The sequence below is a fragment of the Trachinotus anak genome, unplaced genomic scaffold (assembly GCF_046630095.1).
Source record: "Trachinotus anak isolate AG129_WGS33_773 ecotype Australia unplaced genomic scaffold, CSIRO_AGI_Tana_v1 ptg000016l, whole genome shotgun sequence".
NCBI lineage: Eukaryota > Metazoa > Chordata > Actinopteri > Carangiformes > Carangidae > Trachinotus > Trachinotus anak.
The window spans coordinates 16926341-16950479 of NW_027273867.1; the positions used below are offsets into that span (position 1 = coordinate 16926341).

Below are 24139 nucleotides of genomic sequence, written 5' to 3' on the forward strand. Positions count from 1 at the left end.
GTGCAGCCAAGATTGAAGCTACTGATGCTCTTAGCTTGAGTTATGACACAGTATGACACTGAAATTAGTGATGGATCTTTCTGATCAGTTATACTGAAGATTAATGTAAACATTGGCTCAATATACCTGTTACCAACAGGCTTATATTATTATGCTTATATTTTGATATTACTGTTTTGAATTACTGGACTTCTTTTGAAACAAACAGAACATTCAATAAGTGCTTTGATATGAATCCATCTTTACATGAATGTGGGAACATTTTTGTTTCATATTTGACAAATATAGTACAGCAGGGATTTTTTCTCCTTTGGTACTGGTTATTCTCTGAACCTTGAGCCCTCTCTTTCTGTCTCAGGCAGAAAAATTGAAAAACCTGCTGTAAACCATATGTGCATAATGCTGTGCAGCCTATGTTGTCTGCACGTGTGAAGAAAAGAAAATATTACTGAAGAGTGACAACAGTTTTTCCTTCCAGTCAAGATAGAGATTACATTTCAAACCCAGAGTCTAGATAGGTCAGGTTTGAAAACTGTTTGCCCCAAACATCTGCCTCAAACACAAACTGGCTGGGTGCATTGTGCTTCTACCAAGAAGAAAAATGGACTGCATTTTACCATGAACACAGCTTGAGGTTAGGTACATGCAGGGTGTTTAATATGAAGGTGAAACTAAAAGTCAGAAACAGAAGATTAAAAAGGATGAATTCAAAAGATGTTGTTAGAATCATTCATTCCAATGCAGATGATTAAATGGAAATTGGGGAAAAAAACTGAAAGACCTGGGCAAATTATTATTTGGAAATAAGTGTTTGGTGTTTGTTGTCTAAAACATCATTATTCAAACTGTGAGTTAACTACTTTAGTTTATGTGGCAACGTTGCTTAAGAAATAAATTATTTAAAGTGTTTTTTGGTTGTTTGAATTTGTTAACAACATCTATCAGGAAAATTAGCAGATAACCAATATATGTAAAAAACATTTTCCAAAAATACAATCTGACCCAGGCTTGATTAGGTGGTAAACTGGAGACAAGAAAGGAGATCTGCTTAATGTATTTACCTTATAAGCTCTGGGTCTGGCCCCGGCTCCTTTGGAGAACGGCCGACGATGCTTCACCACCTCAGCTGGAGGGTCCTCTGGCACTGATCCGCCATCTTCAGGAACAAGATCTCCAAAAGACAATTAACAGATTTAAGACACAATTCTGAAATCTTCTTCAGAATGTTTTCTTGTGAAAAGCATTCATGACTGAGTGCGTGAAATCCTTTCAAAACTAATGTTAGCATATGCTATTGGGAGTGTTTTACTAAAATAGTTTTGTAAAGGCTGTACCTGTTCAAATCTGTGTTTACATCCTCCCACATTTGCTTTGTAATACACAGACATTAAACCAGTGTGCAGGAAAATGTTTGCAATGGAAATGACTTTGCTCAGAGAGAAAGACATAATTTAGTCTTTCTTTAATTTGCTTATATTTGTCTTGTGTACTCTGTTTAACAACACCACAGATATAGTTAACTCTCCAGTAAGACTGATCCTTATGGTGTGGTAGCTCGCTGCCACCAGTGTGCAGATGTCTGTGTGGATGGGTGGCATTTCCCTTCAAGTGTATGTGCGAGTGTGTAGCCTAGGAAGTAAATGTTACAACATCTGGGTGAATATGTAATTAAATCTTTGGAAAGGTGCACTTCCATCTCCATGGAAACCTTTACATACATTACAGCGATATCACAGATAACTACAGTGTAGGTAATTCAACACACTGACATAAAGTTATAAAAGCGACAGTAAAGAAAGGTGCTGAATGTCATGTACCAGAGGTCTCATGAAGAAACTGTGAACAGATTGGAAACACAGCTGAAATCTAGAGAAAATGGCTCTAGAGCTGTTGACTCAAAACTGATGTTGTTAATTGATTTGTTCTAACTTAAGAACAAATCAAGTGATATGCTCCTATTGTAATTTTATCTTACTTTTGAGATCATATTGGAAAATGTTCATGCAGATCAAAATTCCCCCACAGAGCAAAAAAAGCATTGGTATGATCAAAATCAACAGGAAAATGTAAAGACACACTGAGATGTCTTAACAGCAACACAGCTCCAGTTACCTTGGTTGTTTGCAGCAGCAACATTTGGCTTGGCTGTTGAATTATCGGTCTTGTCCTCTTCTTCTTCTCCTTCAGATTCAGATTTAAGCAGGCTGCTGTAGGAGCGTGGTGTGATGTTACGCAGGGACTGTTTCCTGACTCCAGGCGCCATTGAGGATGATCCCTCGTCTGCTCCTCCAAACTTCCAGTTTGCATCATCACTGCTTGACACGGAGCCGGACAACCGCCTCGCCTGAACTGAGAAAAAGGAGCCTCATGATTATTATGCACACAAATTAAACGTTTCGATATCCTGTTAAATTGATGATTTTAGATTTTAGATTTTAGACCTGTTAATTTAGTGAATGAATTAGCAGACATTCATCTGGTGATACTGAAAAAGAAATATTCATTCAGGGATAAAAAAAAAAATGACAGCAGGAGCATCATCTAATGAGAGACATACCTTTCAGTGGTCTGACAATGCGTTCAATCTTTGCTTTCTCAATCCGCTCACACTTTTTATATCTGGGGAGCAAGAGAAAGAGTCAAATGTTATTATATGTCCCAGGTAAAGCTCATGTGTACCCATCTATGAATGTGTTTAACTGTAAGAGTCGACTTGCCTTCATTAACTGGATTGTTTAATATGTTTTACTGGAAAGAAATAAAAAGTATTTTCATGTTTCATGTACAAAAATACTTAACCTAGAAGTTAAACAGAATTTTAGGCACCACTAACTAACTCCACTAACATTTAGAAACTGAATTGAACTTAGTTTTGTCAGTCCAAAATGTAAATTCCAAATGTCAGCTCTGCTATTTTTTTCAAAACACACTGGCTGGATAATTACTGCTGCCCATCTTCAAAGCAGTGGTTCCAAAAATGACATTTTGGTAAACTTGCTTATTTTCTTTCTTGCTCAGAAAGAGATGAGGAGATTGATACTACTCTATATGTCTATATACTAAATATAAAGCTATGCTATATATATAGCAGCAGATTAGCTAAGTTTACCATGAAGATTGGAAACAGTTGTTTGTTTAAACTGTACAAAAACCAAAGTGTAAAAAAGAGACACTTGAGTTACTTTGATAGCAGTTTCCCCCTGTTTCCAGACTTTATGGCAAAGCTAAGTTAACCAGCTGCTGGCTGTAGCATCATAGTTACTGTACACACATGAAAGTGGTAATGATCTTCCCGTTTAATTTCCCCAAACTATTTCTACTGGCAAGCATTTGGGGCTACATAAAGTGCTGGTTAATCACAATGTAGGTGAATAACAAGCTAGTACACCGTTCAGCTTTGAGACATTTCTTCACTTTCCAGTCGTCTAATCGCCCAAAGCACATTTTCAAACACAAAGTAGGAAAAAATTAAAATCTTGCGGATCTTCTCATCAAGTTCATCAATAGTTCACAAGTGGTCTGTGAGAAATGCCCATGCAACATCTTGTGGAGTAAAATTTGCATATTCACTAGCCTGTGTCTGTTAACACAACAGTATGAGTTTGCGATTGGTTTAACTTACATGCAGCACTGTCGTTTGGTGTTGGGCCCTCCGAATTTGGGCTTGTCGAGGCAGTTGACACACTTTGCGCAGTCCTCCTCTACCAAACAGCCTCTGCAGCGTCCACAGCGCCGGGCGCGGACTCCCCCGGGTGCGTACCGACTCAATATCTTCCTCTTTCTGAACTTGTGGCCCTTTCCCCTCCCCCTCCTCCTCCGCTGGATGTTTTCCTGAGAGACAACCCACTGAGCCCTGCCCTGATCAGAGATGTCATCGTCATCATCTGCCACATCTGCAAGTGAGACACACCAAGGATGGGTAAAAGAGCCACAACAGATATTTCAAGCATCATTACGTACATGTGATGTGGGGGTGACATCTTTGGATGCCAGTCTGCAGGAGACATTACAGCTCTAAATGCTGTGTTTGGAGGTGCTTGTGTACTCATTTACTCTCATTTAGTGGTCGTTGGTGCGACAAGCAAGCCTGGTTTCTATGGCTACAGGTTACTATTGGTTCCCTGAAGTGTTAGACTTTTAATGGGTTCACTGTATCCAAGAGTGCCTTCTAGATCTCCAAGAGAAACCCATTGCTGCTGGAAATTCCCGCATGACTAGATAAGACTAAAAACTACTAGGAGCAGATTTGAAATTACCCATAACCTCTTGCATCCTCCAGTGGTGATATTTTAATGCAAGCTGGCACAAAGCAACAAAAAATACTCAGAGGTAGTGACTGTCATAATTTTAAATGGATAATGTAGCTGGAGTAACCTTGTGTAAGGATCCGTTCTCCCAGCTGCACTAGATGTGTTCATTAAGAGACAGGGCAGTGAGTCTATTTGTCAAACAGCACTTCCTCACCTCATACTGAGTGATGCTCACTTGACCAGTGTTGGGTATAGCTTTCCAACAGCGGTGGCTAATCTGTGTGTGACAAAAGATATTTTTGCTGGCAAATATTTTAGTTACAACTACATTGAGCTAACAAAGCAGTTTTTTTTTTTGTTTTGTTTTTTTTTTTGCTCAGCAGGTTAAGTTTGCCAAAAGCAACCAAATCTGTGCTCTTTTACAAAATAAATTCTTTTTTTTATGTGTGTGTTTGTAACTGCAGAAGCTTATTATGCCAGTTTTAAAGAATATTTTAGCCAGTGAATGTTTTCATTATAATACACTAGCAGAGCAGCTTTGCCAAACACAAAACGGCAGAAATGAATTTAAGTCTGGACAATGCTAACGAAGCATTTTCACAACTTGGATTGAAAAACAGTTAACCTACCTGGGGGGGTGGTTATATACAGTATCAAGTCCATCTATTTTTCACTCGGTAAATGATGTGGTAATCCTATTCAAGGGTTGTAATAACTCCTACTCCAACAGTTGATGCACCACACTTTGCAATATGCTGTGGGGATAGAAGCTTCTGAACTTGTCTATGGAAGATTCCTCAAGTTAAAGCAAAGAACTTTTAAGACCAGTTTAAAACCATATACGATGTAAGTAATACTTGTTTCACAATCATAACACTCAGCGATTTTGATGTTTGAGAGATTGAAAAATCTGTTTTAATATATCGGCCAAAATGAATTTTCTTTATTCAACACATAACATAAGTAAACATTTTTGAAAAGATTTTTTTTCAAAACAATTGTAACCAAGAAATGTACTGAGCAATGGTCACACTGTTTCAAAACATCTCCTTGGTATTTCTATGCTTTATGTATTGAAAACAAAATGTATTCATATGAGATGATTTAAGTTTTTGCTAAAATCAGAACTTGAAGTTCGATTCTGTAGGTGGCAACAGTGACAGCGTCTGCTGCAGTTCCGATGGTGTCGACTGAAACTCCACAAAAAAAGAATTGAACAGCCTCCTGCAGCACAATCCTCCCATTAGTTCATAGGTGTTCAACGTCCAACAGACACAAAAATATTTTATAACTAACATTACTGTCTACTGCAGGCAACAAAGAACATCTAAGACTTATGTGATTAAAACTTTCTAATACCTTATAAAGTCTTTTCAGGAAAGTAAGGAAACTGATTTAAATGCTTTTTAAGCCTTTTCGACATCTGCATATGCCCTGTTCTTTTTGGTTTAGGTCCCTCCTTCGAGTTTTGCTGTGTGTCAGTTTCTGGACATTTCAACCAGATCTTAACCAGAGAGTTAAACAGTGAATAAGCCTATTAAGCATATATGTTGGCAAAATCATTTCCCTCATGTCATCAAAGACCATGAGTGCTCTGCCGTGCCTCCTTTATTTACTGGTTGGTCTGAAGGAGAGGGGACACTCATTTGATTTTCAAATACAATGCAAACTAAGTTTAGTCCACATGCAATTTACTATCATAAATAATAACAATAGATTAGTTGTATGGGTCATTACAAAGTTTACAAAATAGGGGAATTCTTGCTTCTCAAAGTAAAAGCAAAGCGGAGTTCATTTCTGCTCTCTGCTTTAAAACAACACTGTAGATGCACTGTACCTTCTGTTGTGGGAGAGAAGGTGATGCCCTCTCTCTCGTGCAGTGGCAGGGCACTGAGTCTGGGAATATCATCTGGCACCATGGCACGGGGCTGCCCCAAAGCCACTGCTGCTGCCCGACAGACATGTTTGATCCTTGGACCGCCCAACGGCTGCTCCTGCACAAGCACAAAAAAACATGGTAACATCTGGGTATAAACAAATTACAATAGCGTAACTTGCGATACACAAATTGTCATATCATGAATTTATTTCAAAGGTGGTATTTAATCAATTTCCTGGTGTGTGGATATACAGTAGCAGGTGATGTTTGTTTTATGCTGCTTTATGTCCTTTTTTCCTAGACTCGTGCAGCTCAGCACCTTTATACTGTGCGCATGGCAGAAAGCAGTACACAGACAAACAAACACAACCAGCCAGAGTGTTACAGTGAAGCTCCTCTTGAGATATGATAAATAATTGAGGTAAGCACAGGTGATTACAACATATTCAGCAGCCTGATGCTGCTTGAATTTATTCAAGCACAGATAAATAAGATAAAATGCACATTTACAAAGATAAAAGTATTACCTGAGGACTAGTATCTTTGGGAGATGTGCCAACTCTCCTCCTCCTCCTCCTTCCACTCACTGGCACTCGTGATTCTCTGGAGCCCAACTTTTGGTCCAGACAAGGACAAAAAAAACATAGGCTTTATGCAAGACATGTTATAACATTATTTGTCATGACACCTAAATAAATAGCCAAGTTACTTGCCATCTGACTTGTAAGGTTCAGACTTGAATAAGAAGACAAAACATTTGTTTACTGGATGTTATGAGTCTGTCTGACGTCCCTTATCAATTGAAAGCTGCAGCCAGCAAACAAGAAGAAATGCATTTCTGCAAGTATATGACATTATTAGGGCTATAAAAATTCTTTCATAGTAGATAATTCACTGAATTACTTTAACAATCTACTGTTTAATCATTTTGTCAATAAAATTGTGTCAGTAAATTGTGAAAAGTGCTCATCACAGTTTTCCAGAGCCCAGGGTATCATCCATAAATGTCTTGTTTTGTCTAACAATCAGTCCAACAAAAAGATATTGAATTTACAATGATATGAAACTGATAAAAGTAACACATTCCCATTGTGAGAGCCTGGAAACAGCAAATGTTTAGCATTTTTGAAGATGACTTCAACGATTAAATGATAATCATACAGAGCAGTTGAATATTTATAATTTCAGCCTTAGAGATTACAGTGGCTCTGGAATTATTTACAATGTGCAATTATATGTACTGGTCTGATGAGCATTGATTTCATAATCCTTGACAATATTTTTGTTTTGTTTTTTTCAAATTCTTACAATATATAAGACTACGAAATTGTCTTTCCTACATCTGCACAGATTTAAGATTTTGGATTCTTACCTGTGACAACTTGAGCTGCTTCTGCTGATCAATTTTGATGAGCTGGACTTTGGCTTTCTTCAGTAAGTGGAGCATCCTCTTATTAGCTCCAATGAGACCAATTCGATGACTTGGTCCACTGACTTCTAAAGCCTCCTGACTGTCCCCTGTCATGTTGCCTGCTTGATCTGTATGAATAAAGCAATTCTGGTTATGTGATGTACAGCCAAACATATCATAATTGTAGTGCCACTTATCGGGAACACTCCTATGGACTAAAGAGTGAAGCAAACACAATGTGTCAACATGTTAAATTATATCTTCTCAATTTCCACGATATAAAAAAAAATAACGTAATGGCATTCTCAGACCCAGAGTTTTGGTGCATTCTCCAGTCTTTCTGAGTCTTTCATGACTTTCTGAATTTGACCTGTCCAATAAAACTAAAATAGCTCAATATCGCATGAATAAAAACCCTTACCAAAGACCAAAATCTCTGCTGACTAAAAATGTTTTCCTCAGTTTACCCTGAAATCAACTGTTTCATTCTTTTAAGAACAGGCATTTTTAAAATTATGGCTACAATTAAGAAAGGTTCCTTACTATCGTTGCCAATATCTTCAAACGGCATATGAGAGGGAGTTTCCACATCAGTGTTCACCACCACAGCTAGTTTCCTCACAACACCAGGAGACTCCATCTCCTCCATCATGAGCTTTGACCTCCGCCTCTTCCTGACTTGAGAGGTCAAGCTGTCGTCTTGATGTGTAAAATCTCCCTGAGTGTCGGACTGGCCTTTCTTTTTCTCTGCCAGTTTCAAGGTCAGTTTTTTGAGGTTCTTGTAGATCTCTAGGTGGCTTGTGCCTGGACTGGGCTTGGATGAAAACTTGGTCACAGCAGATGGGCTGTCGAAAGCAGATAAAGAGTCACTGTCTGACTGTAAGGAGTTGCCATCATATCCTGACTCATGAAGTGATGCACTCGGCTTTCCGTCCTCTCTCTGTTGACTCTTCAGCCATGTTGACAGAGAGCCCTTTGGAAAGGGAATCATTTCCTCGTCCAGGAACCTCTTCGGAGCTTTAATAATGCGGGAGGATCGTGCGCTCATTACAGGAGTCGAGGAGTTACTGGAGCTCTGCTGAACTTGTTCAGACAACGAGCTGGGTTCACCTTCTGATGGAGTGATATTCTGACCTTGCAGTTGCTGCTCGTTCCCGTCCTGTGTCAGTGTGGCTGGAACGGTTTCCGTTACATAGGTGTAAAAAACACGCCTAGTGCGATTGCGGCCCAGTTTTGGACGTTTAATGGCTGGTTTTGGCTTTCGCCTGTGCCCAAACAAAGACCTGCGTTGTTGTCTCTTGTGTGTTCGTTTCACAGAGGAATCTTCAACTTTACCCTCAAGGGGCATCGCTGCCTCCTCTCCACTCTGAGCTCCTGCCTCAGCTCCAGCCTCAGGAGAGGCACCCATACCCTTAGCCATTCTTTTCCTCTGCCGTTTGTTTAAGGATGTAAATGGCTGAGCAGCTGCTTGAGATGTGCGCCTTGTGTGCCCAAATCGAAAGCTCTTCATTTGTTTCACAGAGCTCTGTGGCTGGGATTGGTCTGTGTCTGAGTCCTCTGACACCTCATCTCGTTCTTTGACCTTGGAAGCTTTTTCTGTGACTGATGTCAGAGTGCTCACCAGCTTATTTTGCTTGGTGCCACCAGCTGAGGTAGCGGCTGTTTGGTTTTGCGTGCTGCCTGAGTCGGCTATTTCCCCTGCTTTCCTTATAAAGTCCACTGATCTTTTACTGCTCTGTCTACTTGAGGCCTGCTCGTCTGCACGTTTGGCTTTTGCAGTGACAGCTACCTGCTTGCCATGTGATTTAATGACCACCTTGGGTGTTTCTTTGTCTTCTACTGGGCTCTCTTTGGCACCCTGGTCTTCTTTGGGAACCCTTGGTACAATTTTCCCAATCAGAGCTGGTTTTGGGGTCTTGGGTATAATTTTTCCAATGAGAGGCTTTGTTCCTGGAGAATGGTCTGAATCTTGGGAATACTTCAGTTGACTCGGTGACAAAGACTGAGGAACAGTGCCAGAGCTTTTCTGTGGACGAACTGTTGTGGTCCCAAATCCAGTGAAATCGTCCTCCTAAAGGAAAACGGAAATAGTATAACATTTAAATCATTATAACAAACAATTTAGAAGTTTTGAGATGAAACTATGGTATAAAATAGACTTCATGTCTACAAAATAATCACTAATAAATGTCATAAATTAAATATCCAACATTTCCATAGTTTCAATGGTTGATGTGAAAATGGCAATGAAGATAATGAAACAACTGACTGCCTAGCTTCTTTAGTGTTTCCTTTCAAACAATGACAGTGAATGGGATCAGCAGGTGCTCAGGTTTCTGAGTGTGTGGGAGGATCACTGCCACATTATGACAACCTTCTTGCTGTCATGATGACAAGGTGAAGCACAACTGAAGTTTGTGCAGTTGATCACAAAGTGCACCCAGAACTGTTGGTATTGTGCATCTCAAACAGAAAAAGTATTTTTCCATTTTCAGTTAAGAATTTTCATAATTTCTCACCCACTTCTTCATTGAATGTGAGGTATTAGCGCCACTTATACTGTGGCTCAGCATCAGCTCTGCTCTCCCCCTCTTACATGAGTGTGAAAGTCAACTATGAGAAATAACACATCAGATTTTCTACCTGTCCACCATCTCTCTGCATGTGTAATTTTTTTTTTTTGCAAGATACAATTATTTTAGTAAGGTGCAATAATCTGCAATTCAACAGTAATGTAGTGCTTGAGCGATTAAGTGAAATTTAAAAATTGTGCATTTTAGCATAACTCTCCTCTAAGACATTTCGATATGTTCACTAACAGAATATATACACTCAAACCCTATTTCTACCAAAGTTTAAGGACCTTTGAAACACACTCAGCCTCCAGCATCCTCTGATTCAAGCCCTCGTCTACCTCAGATGCAAAGACTGCACACTACAGCAGATCAAAAGCACACTTCAGCTTCATTTCCAATTACTCACATCCATCTGCACACACAAAACAGCAACTCTGTAGATTTTTCAGAGACCAAACTCCCCAAATGAAATCTGTTCCATCACACCACGGAGCAACTGACGTGACAGTTGAGCATCACCCACAAGCTTTAGCATGAGCCATGTGACTCTGTTACAGTCCACACTAAAGGGATTGCATCAGGGAAGTCTGACTGATGTAAGACACTGCACTGGAGATTAAATAATATTATTAGATCCAATATGGCATTATATCATTATCACCATCCATCTGCCTACTAGCTGGTGCTAAAAGTAGACTACCTTAGAAGTGAATGATATATCACACACTGCCTTCTGTGAAGAAACAATATGAATGCATATTGACAGATCTGAGTCCTCTCTGTTTGTAGTATAATATCTATGTCATATTATGAATGATTGCATCAATGATTAGTCAATTAACAGAAAATGAATCTGCAACACTTTAGAAAACTGAGTATTTGTTTAAGTTATTCATCAAGCAACAATGTCAGAAACTCTATGGTTACTAAGGTGAACATCTGGGGCCTTTCTGTGACTTAATATCTTTAGGATTTTGGACTGTTGATTGGTCAGAATAAGCAAATTTGGAGACTGAGAACTTGTTTGGGCTTTCTTACATGGTTCCCTGATATTTTAAAGACCCAATGATTAATTAATAATGAAAATAATACCAAGATGCAGCACTAGATTCTAGCTTTTACCACTAACTACAAAGAAGGCAAAGCTGAGCAAGAGCATGAGGCTACACTCTCATATTGTGCATACAAAAATACATAAAATGTATTATTCCCCACTGTTTAAACTTTTTGACTACATTTCTAGTCTTTTGTCATTTTGAATATTCAATTGAAAGTGAAATGAAAGTTATATAACGGTGTAACTGTCACCTAGGGTTAAATCACTATGTGACTAACACTGTGCAGATTTCACTCTCGGTGCCTTTGGACTCTCTCATACATTGCAGTCAACAAGACTTGCAATCGTGCATGACAAGCTATTACACCTGCAGGTACAATTAAACTGCAAACTGTGAATTCAGGAATTGTGCTGCAGTATGCATAGCATTAAAAGGGAAATATACTTTCACATGCATCTGAGTAAAAAGGGTAAAACCGGTTTCCTGATTAACTTAATATTTATATCACCCTCAGTAGCGAAATGGAGTGATTAATGATTGTAAATATGGACCGTGCAAAACGAACTCAATAACCTCTTGGTAACGTTTGTGCCTGCCTTCAAGTTGCACCCACTTTGAGCTGACGTTCAAAACACCGAGCGGTCAGCTGACATCTCCAACGTTGAGAGTACAGTTATCAGCAGCGACGTTTGTCTACGACAAGATTAGCAGCATGTGGATGTCAGCACTGGGTGGGAACTTCAACTGGCCAAAATGTGTCAGGTGGATGAACAAACAAAGACATCCTCCGGTTTCCACAACAAAACGCATCCACGGCTGTCACAATACCGCTAAAGTTTCCGCCTAATTCCCCTCTCAGCAAACAAACTCGGCTAGATCAACACTGATATCTGTATATGTAAGGCTGTTGCAATTTATAGCGATTTCAAAACAGACAAAGAACTACTAATACCCACAGAAGCAGTAAGACTGTAAATATTCACCTTACAACCTATCTGAAGCATCCCCTGCAGGCACACAGCTAGCTACAATGCTTATTTAGGGTTAGTGCTCGCAAGCTAAGTTAGCGCTAACTAGCTCTACGTTAGCTTAAATACTTTTAGTGAATAGCAAAACAAATTGCTTCAAATGTCGATCTTTTGAACAAACTGGCTTTACACGCCCCATGAGCCGCATTGTTACAATCCAGCTGACACGGTGTGGTTAGCTTATTCACCTCCTCACTGTCGCTGGAGTCGAACCCCGCATCTCTCTGGCGCCTGTGCTTCTCCGCCACCCCGAGCAGGCGCAGCAGAGACGGATCCTCGCTCAACGCAAGCCCGATGTTTACGGGCCTCGGCCCTCCAGCTGCCAGCTCCCCGTTGTCCGAGCCCAACCTTCCGCGTCTTGTACGTTTCTCCGACCGCAGCCTGCTGCGAGCCGTGCACGGCCGGCCCGGGAAGCGAGCCCGGGCCGGCGCTTGGGTGCTCAAGCCCGCGACGGTAGCGGGAGATGATAATCCGCCTCCCGATGCCGCCATTATTTACTACAACAACACGGACGGCGCGCTGGCGGAGGGACACTGCAGCGATGTGGGAGGCAAGATGGACCGCTCCGAGGCAAAGGCGCGAGATAGAAAGGAACCACAGGGGCATCATGGGAAAACGAACTTCGCCGGCCGAGGGCGAACCCCCGTTTAACACAGTGTGCGACTTCGCCTGTGAAGATCCGCCTTCCAGACCTTCCTGGGCCACCGAGCTCCTATTTCTGATTCATCGCTAATTTGTTATAAACTCGCATCAGTAAAATACAATAAAAGATAAGCCATCTTCCTCCATCTTGCGGCCCATGTCTTGTGGAGGGAAAATAATTTTGACACCTAAAATATCTTACTTCTTAGTTTCTGTCTATTAAGTGATACACAGAAAACCTCAGGTAGTATCATTATTTTTCATGGGAGTATTGTGAGGCTGCATTATTTTCATCCTCAATACGTCTGGTAATTATTTTCTTTAATTGATTGATTGGTGCATACAATGTCAGAAAATGGAAATTGTCCATCATTGTTCCAATTCAAAAATAGAAAAAAAATATGAGTTTACTAACAGAAAACAGGATAAAGTAGAAAATACTGACATTTAAAAATCTCATCACAGTTAGTTTGTGTTTAAAAATCAGTGTTTTATTTATTTATTTATTTTTCATGAAAGAAAAAGAAAATCCATAGCTTAATACATAGAAGGTAGTGAGAATAGTGACAGACAACTGTTTATGACCTTTCTTAAAATAAAGTATTTAAATTTTTTTTCTTCATGGTCAGCATTACTGAATCGTAAGTATGACATACTAAGTAGTTGTCTAAATGCAGTATATTCAGTGGGAGCAGTATTAGTATATCTACAGTACACTGCTTCATAAATGACATATAAGAATCATTCTCTCACACACACAAATAAAGTGACGGACAAAAACACCACAGAAATGTAAGTATTGTTTAATGCAACAATTATTTACTTTGGGGAGGAAAAAATAAGACCCAGATATTACATCATTTCAGTCTCATACTACAGAATCCCATATACTGGCCCATTTATCAGATTTTGGATTTCATTAAGTTTGGGACTTACTGTAAATTCTCAGTGTAATTGTCACCTTTAAGACTTATTTCAGAAAATTAAACAATACAGTTTAAAAACAAAACACTCCCACACTTGAGGGAGAATTAGCCAGTTCCTCTACAGTGAATATAAAACGTTTCAGGTAAAACAGAGGTAATATGGGCAGCAAAAAGAGCCTTTTGACATGATTTCAGAGTGGACTTAAATCATAATTATGTACAGAGATTTATCCACAAGTGAAGGATGTCATTCTAAAATCAAATTAAAAAAACAACATTCCAGAAACAACCTCAATAATTCAATTGTGTTGCATAACATTGTTTCAAAAACTCACCCTAAAATATCCATATGAAAATCTTCTTCCTACACTTAACAGAATATGAAGAAATGCTCTGACAATCATTTAGGAGGCTGAAGTTGTAGTCTTTTCCACATATATCATCTTTTTTCTGCAACATTGTCTCCCTCAGTGTGGGTGTTCTGGTGAACCTTTAGGACACTCTCTCTCGCAAAGCTCTTTCCACAGGTGGGGCAGTTGTATCCAGATCGGTGAGCCCTGGCCATGTGTGCTTTGAGCTGATCAGGCCGAGCGTAGCACTCATCACACTCTGTGCATGCATTAGGCTTACGAGGGGGGCCTCCCCCATGTGCCTCCCTCTTGTGTGCCCGCAAGGCTGCAACAGAAGGGAATATGAGGTCACAATTTGCTTCAGGGCAAGGGATTTTGAGCTGTGGTTGCAGCTCATTCGAGGGCCATCCCTCTATCAGAGAGTCGTCAAATCCTTTGCATCCCCCTACTTCCTCTTCTTGTTTGATCTTCTTGGGGTCAACCATCCCTCCTTGAGCTGCGTACTTGGGTTTTCGGCCACGTTTTTTGCCTTGCAGCTTAATTTCACAGTTTAGATCACTAGCAAATCTCTCCTGGTGCTGCAGGAGCTCATCTTCTGTCTGGAAACCACGTCCACATTTGCAGCATTGGTAGGTGTTGATGTCATCAGCCACTACAGGGCGGTGGGGGTGGACTGCAATGCGATGGCTGCGAAGTCGTGAAGGACTGGGGAACAAGGCGCCACAGTCCCTACACGGACACCGTCGTTCTATGCATTCTTGTCGTCTGTGTTTGTTCAGCTGCATTGAGATATTAAACACTCATCAAAGACAGTAAACAATTGTTTTGTCATTTTAAGGCAAACTATACAATAAAATATATGAAACAGCACAAAACAATAGGCTCACATGTAGCCTGCTGTGCCCTCACCTCAGTGAAGGTAAAGAAGCTTATCTGACAGTAAGGGCAGTGGAAGGGCTTCTCTTCTGTGCTGTGGGTGGCCTGGTGCTCGGTGAGATCCTCAGAGGCGGAGAAGCACTTGTCACACTTGTAACAAGTAAAAACTGTATCAGTCTGCAAAATAAGGAGCAAAAAAAATGTTCAAAATAGTGAAATCCTAACTCAAGACTTGATTTACTCTTTTTTTTTTTGGTTGTGTTTTTTAAAAACAGCGAAAACTAAGATTTTTCCTTTGTCAAGCTGAACTGCTTTTATATTCTTATACAGAGTGATATTATTTTCAAAAAACAAAATTATGCAGGAAAATGTTATCCATACTACAGCCGGTCGGATACAGCAATGACCAATATTGGTTTATGACATTATTGGGCAATATAGCGGAAACTACTTTTTTTTCTTTTTTTTTTGGCAATTCAGAAATAGTGTTGCCCTCATGTAATTTGTCCAACAGAGAGTACTGACTGAAGAGATACTTGAATATCGAGTGATATATTATCTTTTTTTTTTAAATCTCAAATATTTAACTCAGCCACAAAGATCAAGCATTGATCAGGCTCTAATCCTGATAGCATCGCATTTCATATTTTAGTTGCATTTCACAGAAAAATAATCAGGAGAGCTAAAACGATTAGTCTATTCATTGATCCATAGCTCCACAGAAAATAAATCATTAACAATATGCATAATTGATACATTGTTTGTCATTTCTCAAGCAAGTTTTGGACTGTTGAATGGACAAATTTCTCTTGTCTTCCCATATTTTACAAATCAAATGTTTAAATCAAGAAAACATTATTTTCCAAATTAATCTATAAAGAAAAAAAATGTCTTAAATTGCGGCCTTAATGATCAGATTTCACATGAGTTGCGGAGTTTATTTATCTAAGTTTAACCTGGCATTGTTTTTGTCCTCTTATCCTTACCTGCTGCAGCTGTTTTTTGTACTGTTCCCGATGACTCTTCCTTATGTGTCTCTCCTTGGCTTTAGAGTCAGAGAAGGTGATGAAACACTGAAAACACTGCAGACTCTCATGCTGATCTGCATCACAGGGAGATGACAAGTGGCTTGATAATTTGGTCAAAAGAATAGTATGAATAGATTGTATAACTGCAGACAATCAATGCATGTTTACTATGAGCAGTATGAACCATGCATATACAATAAATGTTAGCTTACAGGACTGCAGAGGGGAGACCACAGGCTCAGACTTGATCTCCGCTGGGGTGGACCTCATCTCACTCCCAACAATGACTTGCTCTATCTTCAACATTTCCATGCTGATGCTTTCACGCACTACCCAGCCACATGGAGCTGCAACATAGGAACATAATGCTGTTGTATGCACACTCAATATGCATCATACGTGTTTGCAAAGCTGAACAGCAGGACACAGCAGTGCAGACCAGGCTAACGTCAAGTTAGCCCGCGTACAAAGCATTAGGACGTTTAGGCTAACTAATTAAATCTATATAAAGGAGGGTTCCGTTTTATATACTTCGGGCAGACTAGTGATGAAATAAAAACAAAACAGCTGACGTTAGGCCTGAGCTCGCTGACAGAAGGATGGACGGAAGAGACGCTAGTCGACATGCACAGTTACAACTAAAAGCGAGACCATTGTGCTCACATATTTTAGGAATATTTTAATTTGTGTTGTCTTGTGCTTCCTTTGTTGTTGCGCCAGTGTGTTTTAAAGCTCGATTTGTGTGATAAATTACTATTAAAGCTGATTTAAGTGTTTGTAAACAATTCAAAGGAGGGCACCATTTCTTACCGTTCGACTCGTCCGCTGAAATGAAGCCGCAGAGAATGGCCTGCCCACGTCACATGACATGGGAAGACGATGGCTATCGCGAGATTTGGAGAATTCTCGTTTAGAACGCGTTCTCCATGTTTTATATCATTTTGTAACTATATGGACTTTCTATATCCTAATGACAAAACAAAAACTTATTTTATTAATGTTTTATATGCATTTAATTATTTTTTTTAATACATGCTAACCTCTGGCTGTTTTAAACTTTCTGCTAATGAATGCTATTTTTGTTATGTTGCTGAATGTTGAACTATAGCCTTTCATTGCATAAATCTTGGGAGCTCAAATGATTTTAAAACAGCATTTTAAACTAAAACTACCAGTATGAAAACTGACAAAAAAAGACAAAACAAGAATCTAAACAAGATGTCTAACATCAAAACAAGAAGTCAAATGCTAATTTAAGGTTCATAGAACTTTATTGGTATTTATAACAGACAAGGCAGACACATCAATGTAAAACTTGATGATGAGGTGATAAGACGGCACATTATCTTTTTAAATAATTTGTCGGTGACACAGGCATGGGGTTATGGGCATATGAGGCAGAAGGAAGAGTTCGAGGAGTTCAAGGAGCCATTTAAGCCCTGGCCTGCTGCTGCTGCTGGTATTCAGCAATGCGGCTTTCCATCACAGGCCTGAAGTGCCTGATCAATCCCTGATGACACAGAAAAGAGAACATGAAGGAAAATGAATCCAAGTTTAATTAAAGCAGAATAATAATAGTCAGTTTTTTCCCTTACAAAAAATCTGTAAAAGTGTTCATTCCTGAGGAGAATATTCAGGTTAAAAATGAATGACACAGGGCATAAAGGTCAAGTACTTTTTTTGAGGTTATGGTTTGTGGTTGTGTATGAACACTTCATATTCAGTTTTTGTGACTCTGTTGGAGAGGTGGTGATCAAATTCTGTGGTAAACTTGACAATATTTTGTAAAATATTGTAAAACAACAGAAACATTCAGTGTACTGCAATAAAATTTAAAGGTACCACAACCTGCAATCCGCAAAACGCCAGTCATTTTCCAGAATTCCTTATTGATTCTTTATGAGAGCATTATGAGAGTATATGTAGTTACCTGCACTGGCCATGCTGCACCATCTCCCAGGGCACAGATAGTGTGTCCCTCAATCTGCTTACTGAGCTCCCAAATCATGTCGATCTCTGCTGGCCGTGCATCACCACGCACAAAACGCCACATCATCTTGTTCATCCAGTCCACTCCTACAGAAAGAAAAGAAAAAGAGGAAAAAAAAAGAGAATTTTGACATTTGTTAGAGATACTGCCAGGCATTGAAAAACCCTGACTGAGACCCTATTTGTGAAGTATTGAGGTTGGCATGGTCATTGCATTAAATGACACCGAAGCAGCCCTTACCTTCTCTGCATGGTGTGCACTGGCCACAGCTCTCATGTTTGTAGAACTCAATCAGGCGTGCGATGGCTCTGATAATGTCAGTCTGCAAAAACAATGAATCCACATATGTAACAGATGTTTACTAATTTCTTTATGCATGATAAATTACTATGCAGAGGGGACAAGCTTACCGATTTGTCCATGACAATGAGAGCAGCTGTACCCAGCCCAGTCTGAGCTTGAATGAGGCCATCAAAGTCCATCAGCACCTCCTCACACACATTCTTAGGAATGAGGGGTGTTGAGGAACCACCAGGGATTACAGCCAGCAGGTTGTCCCACCCACCACGCACTCCACCTACAGGACAGATGTTTGTTTCAATTAAGCAAGAAAAAAATACATTCACTTAGGCTGCACTTACGTTAAGCTATCTTAATCTTTTTAGTCCATGACCTCCTTGGTGCAAGGAGACACATGCAGATAAAAGAAATAGTTTGTGTAGGTTGTCCCTTTAGCTCAGTTTCATTTACTTGTTTTGCAGGGGGGCTTTGTTAATTCACAGAAAAAGTCATTTTCTTGCTATCACAACTACCATAACTCATGTTATAAAAACATCACAAACATCTCACTCTATCCCTCAGTTTGAAAACCATGGTGTTGTTATGAACTCTGACCCACTCACCACCGTAACAACCTCACGCATCTGTGCAATATCTCACAAACGCTGGTACTGTTGTTGTAAATATGTAATTTTTTGTATCTATATATTTTGTATACTATTACATTGTTATTATTTATCTTTCCTAAATATTTGTTACTGCAGTTTCTTGCAGCTTTCCTGTTCTCTGCACTGCAAATTTGCTGCTGTAACACTGTGAATTTCCCCACTGTGGGACTAATAAAGGCGATCTTATCTTATCTTAAAAGGTTTGTCTCAATTAATATGAGTCAAGTAGGCTCATCACAAAATAGGTGTTATGTACCTGCATGCCTCTCAATGAGGTCTTTCAGAGGGATAGACATCTCCTCCTCCACAGTGCAGGGGTGGTTAACATGGCCAGAGATGTTGAAGAGCTTTGTGCCTGAGTTTCTCTCTCTGCCAAACCCAACAAACCACGAGCCTCCACGGCGACAGATGGTGGGTGCCACTGATACTGTCTCCACGTTGGCAACAGTTGTCGGGCAACCAAACACACCTGGAAGACGGGGGGGAAAAGTGAAGTAGACATTTCAGAACTGTAATCCATCGTGGATCAGAGCCTAATCACTGGTAGGTTGAAAGAAATGTTGAAAATATGAAAATGCATTAAGGGACACAAGCAAAGGCAGCATAAGATCACTGTTTTTTCAGGCCCCTTCTGTCCACAGGAACTCACCCACATCAGCAGGAAATGGGGGCTTCAGGCGGGGCTTCCCTTGCTTTCCCTCCAGGGACTCAATCAGAGCTGTCTCCTCTCCACAGATGTATGCTCCAGCTCCACGCATCACAAACACATCAAAGTCATAACCAGAGCCGCAGGCATTCTTTCCAATCAGCCCAGCAGCATAGGCCTCATTAATAGCAACCTAAGGACAAATATTGAAAATATGTTTCAACAGGCTGAATGACATTGTGTTGTATAATTATACCCTGTGTTGAACATAAGCTGTCACAGTCATGAGTGTCTTAGGCCTGCACTGTGCTAAAATGAACCCATTGCCATGATGCATATGACATCTTCAGTTAACCTGAATCTAAGATCATAATTGTATTGAATGTAATAGAATTAATGTTGAGCATTGATGGTCCTTCTTGAACTTTGAGAAAAGAATGTTAGAAAATGCAGCTGAACAGCCCAAAAACCATTTCAGATTATTTTTGTTTCACACAACACGTGAAGTATTCCTAATTTAGTCACATTTTTGAGAGTAATTTTATCTCCATGTACTATACAGAAAACATCTATTAAGTGTGATTCTTAGGTATTTTGCAGTATTTTGTGACACAAAGCTGTCATTTCATGATGCACGCTCAAATATCTGAATCTAATGTCATTTACACCCTTAAAAAAAAATTTAAAAAAATTCTGAGCACAACAAAGTATGCGTAAACATAGCCACAAGAATAATCCATGAGGGACCAATGAGAGACAAATAAATGCTGAGATTAATTACTGGAGGAAAACATGTAATATGGTGATTGGGTGTCATCATATACAAAGAAATATGGGAAGTACCAGATCTATAAGCAGCATAGACTTAACTCTCAGTGTGTTAGGTACACCAAGCTGCTGAGCTTTATTGCATTATACAAAGAGGTCAGTTTGTTATTTAACCTAACTTTATGTATTTGAATGGTGGACAAAATAACAGGAACACCTTTCACATATGCCTGTCGGGTGTATGTTATCTTCTGTAGATTGTGTGTTTTTCACCACAAATGATTATAAAAAATAAATAAAAAAAAAGAATAAGATCCGAGATTTAATTATAGTCTTCCAATTCTGGCCAAAACTGTGCCCTTAGGCTTGTATTTACAAATTCGATAGAGTGTATTTGAAAATACTCAACAGTGTAAAGTGCAGAAGTATTTATCATTAGTATTATGATTATTATTTATTATAACATTGATATGGAACATCATTTAAACCGTGTAATTAAAGGTATAAATTTCAGGATTCACTCTGTCTATTTTTACCTGCAGGTTGGATGACTCGTTGTAGAACTCTCCCCTGATATAGATATAAGCAGCACGTGCTCCCATGGCCCTCCCAGCGACCAGGCAGCCCTCCACCAGCTTGTGTGGGTCGTTCCTCATGATCTCCCTGTCCTTACAGGTGCCTGGCTCACCCTCATCTGCATTCACCACCAGATACTTTGGCCTAAAGAAGGAATTATGAGTTAAACATGGTCATTTTTTCCCCAAAAGCAGCCACTGTAGTCGACGAGTCCAAACAGCCTGAACTTTTGGTCAGATTTCAGATTTCACAGGTGGCTTGTTTTAAAGCTGCATTTGTCAGTTTTCGTCTTTCATGTTCTTATTAGAAATGGGAATTGCAAGGGACCGTGTGAATTAATTTAATGACTGCACCCTCAGACCACAGTGGTTTCTTGAAATGTCACGACAGCATCAAGCAAAAAAAAAAAAAAAAAAAAAAAAAACGGAGTAAATGTGTGTACATCTGTCCGTCTCCTCACTGACCTGCCATCACTGGGCTTGTTCATGAAGCCCCACTTCATGCCAGTAGGGAAACCAGCTCCGCCTCTCCCACGAAGACCGGAAATCTTGATCTCATTGAGGATCCAGTCGACTCCCTTTAGAAGGATCTCCTTAGTTTTGTACCAGTCCCCACGCTTCAATGCCCCCTTCAGCCTGAAGCACAGATATGTGCAGATGAGAACAGTGTTTTTTGTTGTTTTTTTTTTTTTACAGAAATTACTGATAAAGTTTTAATCCAACAAAATTCTTGTCAGTTAAGGAACATGCTAAAACAGAATTTTTCATTAACTTTACTGCTCTGTCTGTTACTGTATTGTATCAGAGGATCAAAAAAGCAGTGTTTTAGATTTTACAGAACATATGAGAATAACATCAGCAGTGTTACCTCCAGTCATGACGGCCATAAAGGTTTGTGAAAATTCTGTCCTCATCTGCCAGCGGTCCAAATGTTGTTTTCTTGGGAGCACTCTGGAAAAATAAGGCAAAGGCATCCAATGTAAATGATAATTAAAGTAACCATTTCATTCATTCACTTTAGTTTCAAATGAATTCAGGCCAGGTACCTGTGCTGTGCTGTTAAATCGGGTAATAGCAGTCACTCCACCTTGACTGACAGCAGCTGGGACTCGTGCCACCCCACTCACTACAGCCCGAGACAGGGACAGCATCCTTCCTGCAGGGAGGACAGACAGGAAAGTACTGTCAAATGCTGACATGAGGTTAGTTTAGGTTTCATACAATGAAATGTTTTCCCCTTATAATCCCTAAATCTTAAGCAGTACAGATTGCAGTTGCACACTTAAACAAAGCATCTGTTTATCATCTAACATTGTTATACTATGTTATCCCACAGTATAACGTTTTATGATAAATAGTGGATTTTATAATATAGTATAGTGCTTAACCCTCTTGTTATGTTCTGGGTCAAATTGACCCGTTTTAAAGTTTGAAGATCTAGGAAAAATAGTTAAAAGTATTTTTTCAGTATGAAACTTCTTCTGCTTGCCTTAATTAATGTAATCAACATATAATATGAAAATGGTTCATCTCACATATTTGCAACCACCCCCTGCATGTTTATATCAAAATGTAAATGTTATGTTTCAATGTTTGAAACTATTGTGTTTCATATGTTGGTCTTTCAAAAGCAATAAAGTGGTGAAACATTTAAAAAAAAGTTTGAACATGCATTTTTCTTAATGAAAAACGAGTGAATTATCCTAATTGAACCATTACCTGTCAGAGGTAAGGAACACCATTGCACTAAATATTGATAGAATAGTTAGCAATGGAGTTAGTTATGAAATATTCACAGTGCTTGTTAGGATTCTTCTGGTTTCGGACATCTTTTGGATAATTAAACATGCACTGGGTCAAATTGACCCGGGAACACCACTGCTGTTCCTGACAAATGAACATAACAGGAGGGTTAAATTAAGTCAAGATTTTTCAAATTGCCTAATGCATTATATTCAGGCAAATTGTTTGTTTGGATTCTTGTGTTAAGACGACTAGTCTTTCATAATAATAACAAAAAACATTCCTATTTCCCAAGTTTGGTAAGAGAAACACACCTAAGCCTTAGTGTGGTTTTCCAGTAGCTCAGTGAACCAGAGCAACAGCAACCAATCACTTTAATAAGTGATCTTCCATAACCATATAGATAGATTAACTATATTTTAATGCCTCTCTCGATTGACAAAAATACATATTAATACGGAAGCCATTATCGATCTGCATCAAAACAAAAGCAGCCGAGTGAAAACCGACCCACAGAGGCTCTGTTTCAGCAGTATCGCATTTTATTTCGACACGATAAAGTTAACTAACGCAAGATTAACAGTCACTTTTTGGTGTTGATCAATAGATATTGGGATGAAATCTTTTTTTTTTTTTTTTTTTTTTTTTTAGGATTGGAAAACCTTTGACAGAGGTCTTTTGTAACCTCATGTGATGTTGTTATGTCAGAGGTGTTGAGTTAGCTAACGAAGTGGAGGACGAGCGCCAGCCATGTTCAGTCAGTCCAAACACTCCAGCTGTCATCTTTCAGCTCAACACATTTATAAACAAACTGAATAATTACGACTGTATCTGAGCCCTTTCGCTTAAACGTAATGACAAGAGTACACACTGACCTCCATGCTCATTTAGCTACCGCTAGCCTTTAGCTGCGTTAGCTAACGGTTAACCTTGTAATGTCAAAATAAAAGCAGCAGGTTCACAGCGCGGCATGCAGATCTCACAGTCACAGCACATTAACCAACTGGTTTACATGAGCTGGTGCATTAAAAGCAATGGCACGACGAAAGGCACGATGAGATTTAGCAAGCAGTCGGTCCTCCTTACCTTCTCGTCGTCCCGAGTTTATGAAATATACACAGGAAGTAGACGACCCGACGGCCCGGACACAGTCAGCGCCAACCCGGCTGCCGCGCAGGGGAGGGTTATTTAAAAGAGCTGGTTGCACAACATGACTGTGGACCGCCCTCTCGGCATTTAAAAAACAATTATTTCATAACTGAAGGTCAGTCTCTGTCCGTGTGTGTGTGTGTGTGTGTGTGTGTGTGTGTGTACGTCTGGAGGGTGGGTTTTGTTAATGCATGCCCATGTAAAGTTGCTACTACCACTTACTTTGCAGAAATACGACTTTACATGCAAAGTATATGGTCCCTTAAAATGTGTATGATAAAATATGATGCATTATCA

The 24139-nt window shown here is 39.6% G+C and overlaps 3 protein-coding genes across 6 annotated transcripts in view; all 3 read right to left on the bottom strand.

The window, feature by feature from the left end:
• The window catches only part of kmt2ba (lysine (K)-specific methyltransferase 2Ba), a 29365-nt gene extending 16496 nt beyond the window's left edge, over nt 1–12869 (bottom strand). Inside the window, exons 1-9 of one of the 3 annotated variants that reach the window (XM_071501244.1) lie at nt 12391–12869; nt 8084–9611; nt 7502–7668; nt 6657–6743; nt 6088–6244; nt 3623–3893; nt 2558–2619; nt 2113–2349; nt 1062–1171 (exon numbers count right to left, since the gene is read on the bottom strand). In XM_071501244.1, coding sequence (XP_071357345.1) covers nt 1062–1171; nt 2113–2349; nt 2558–2619; nt 3623–3893; nt 6088–6244; nt 6657–6743; nt 7502–7668; nt 8084–9611; nt 12391–12693 — 2922 coding nt within the window. In that variant the 5' untranslated portion in view covers nt 12694–12869. The remainder of the gene's footprint in view (nt 1–1061; nt 1172–2112; nt 2350–2557; nt 2620–3622; nt 3894–6087; nt 6245–6656; nt 6744–7501; nt 7669–8083; nt 9612–12390) is intronic. The other 2 variants (XM_071501243.1, XM_071501245.1) reach the window with 2 other exon arrangements.
• Nucleotides 12870–13631: 762 nt separating this feature from the next.
• On the bottom strand, nt 13632–16969 carry LOC139634059 (oocyte zinc finger protein XlCOF22-like). Its single transcript, XM_071500302.1, has 5 exons — nt 16835–16969; nt 16237–16371; nt 15983–16098; nt 15030–15173; nt 13632–14899 (listed from the first exon to the last, which is right to left on the bottom strand). The coding sequence occupies exons 2-5, from the start codon at nt 16334–16336 to the stop codon at nt 14210–14212; spliced, it is 1050 nt and encodes a 349-aa protein (XP_071356403.1). The 5' UTR covers nt 16337–16371; nt 16835–16969; the 3' UTR covers nt 13632–14209.
• A 303-nt stretch (nt 16970–17272) lies between these two features.
• On the bottom strand, nt 17273–23923 carry ndufv1 (NADH:ubiquinone oxidoreductase core subunit V1). Of its 2 annotated transcripts, none has more exons than XM_071500301.1 (11): nt 23780–23923; nt 21997–22106; nt 21819–21901; nt 21416–21586; nt 20912–21095; nt 19611–19800; nt 19218–19430; nt 18425–18591; nt 18255–18336; nt 17955–18100; nt 17273–17534 (listed from the first exon to the last, which is right to left on the bottom strand). In XM_071500301.1, the coding sequence occupies exons 2-11, from the start codon at nt 22099–22101 to the stop codon at nt 17457–17459; spliced, it is 1419 nt and encodes a 472-aa protein (XP_071356402.1). In that variant the 5' UTR covers nt 22102–22106; nt 23780–23923; the 3' UTR covers nt 17273–17456. The 2 variants fall into 2 exon arrangements, with proteins under 2 accessions (XP_071356402.1, XP_071356400.1); XM_071500299.1 differs by having other exon boundaries at nt 23569–23788.
• Nucleotides 23924–24139: the final 216 nt, after the last annotated feature.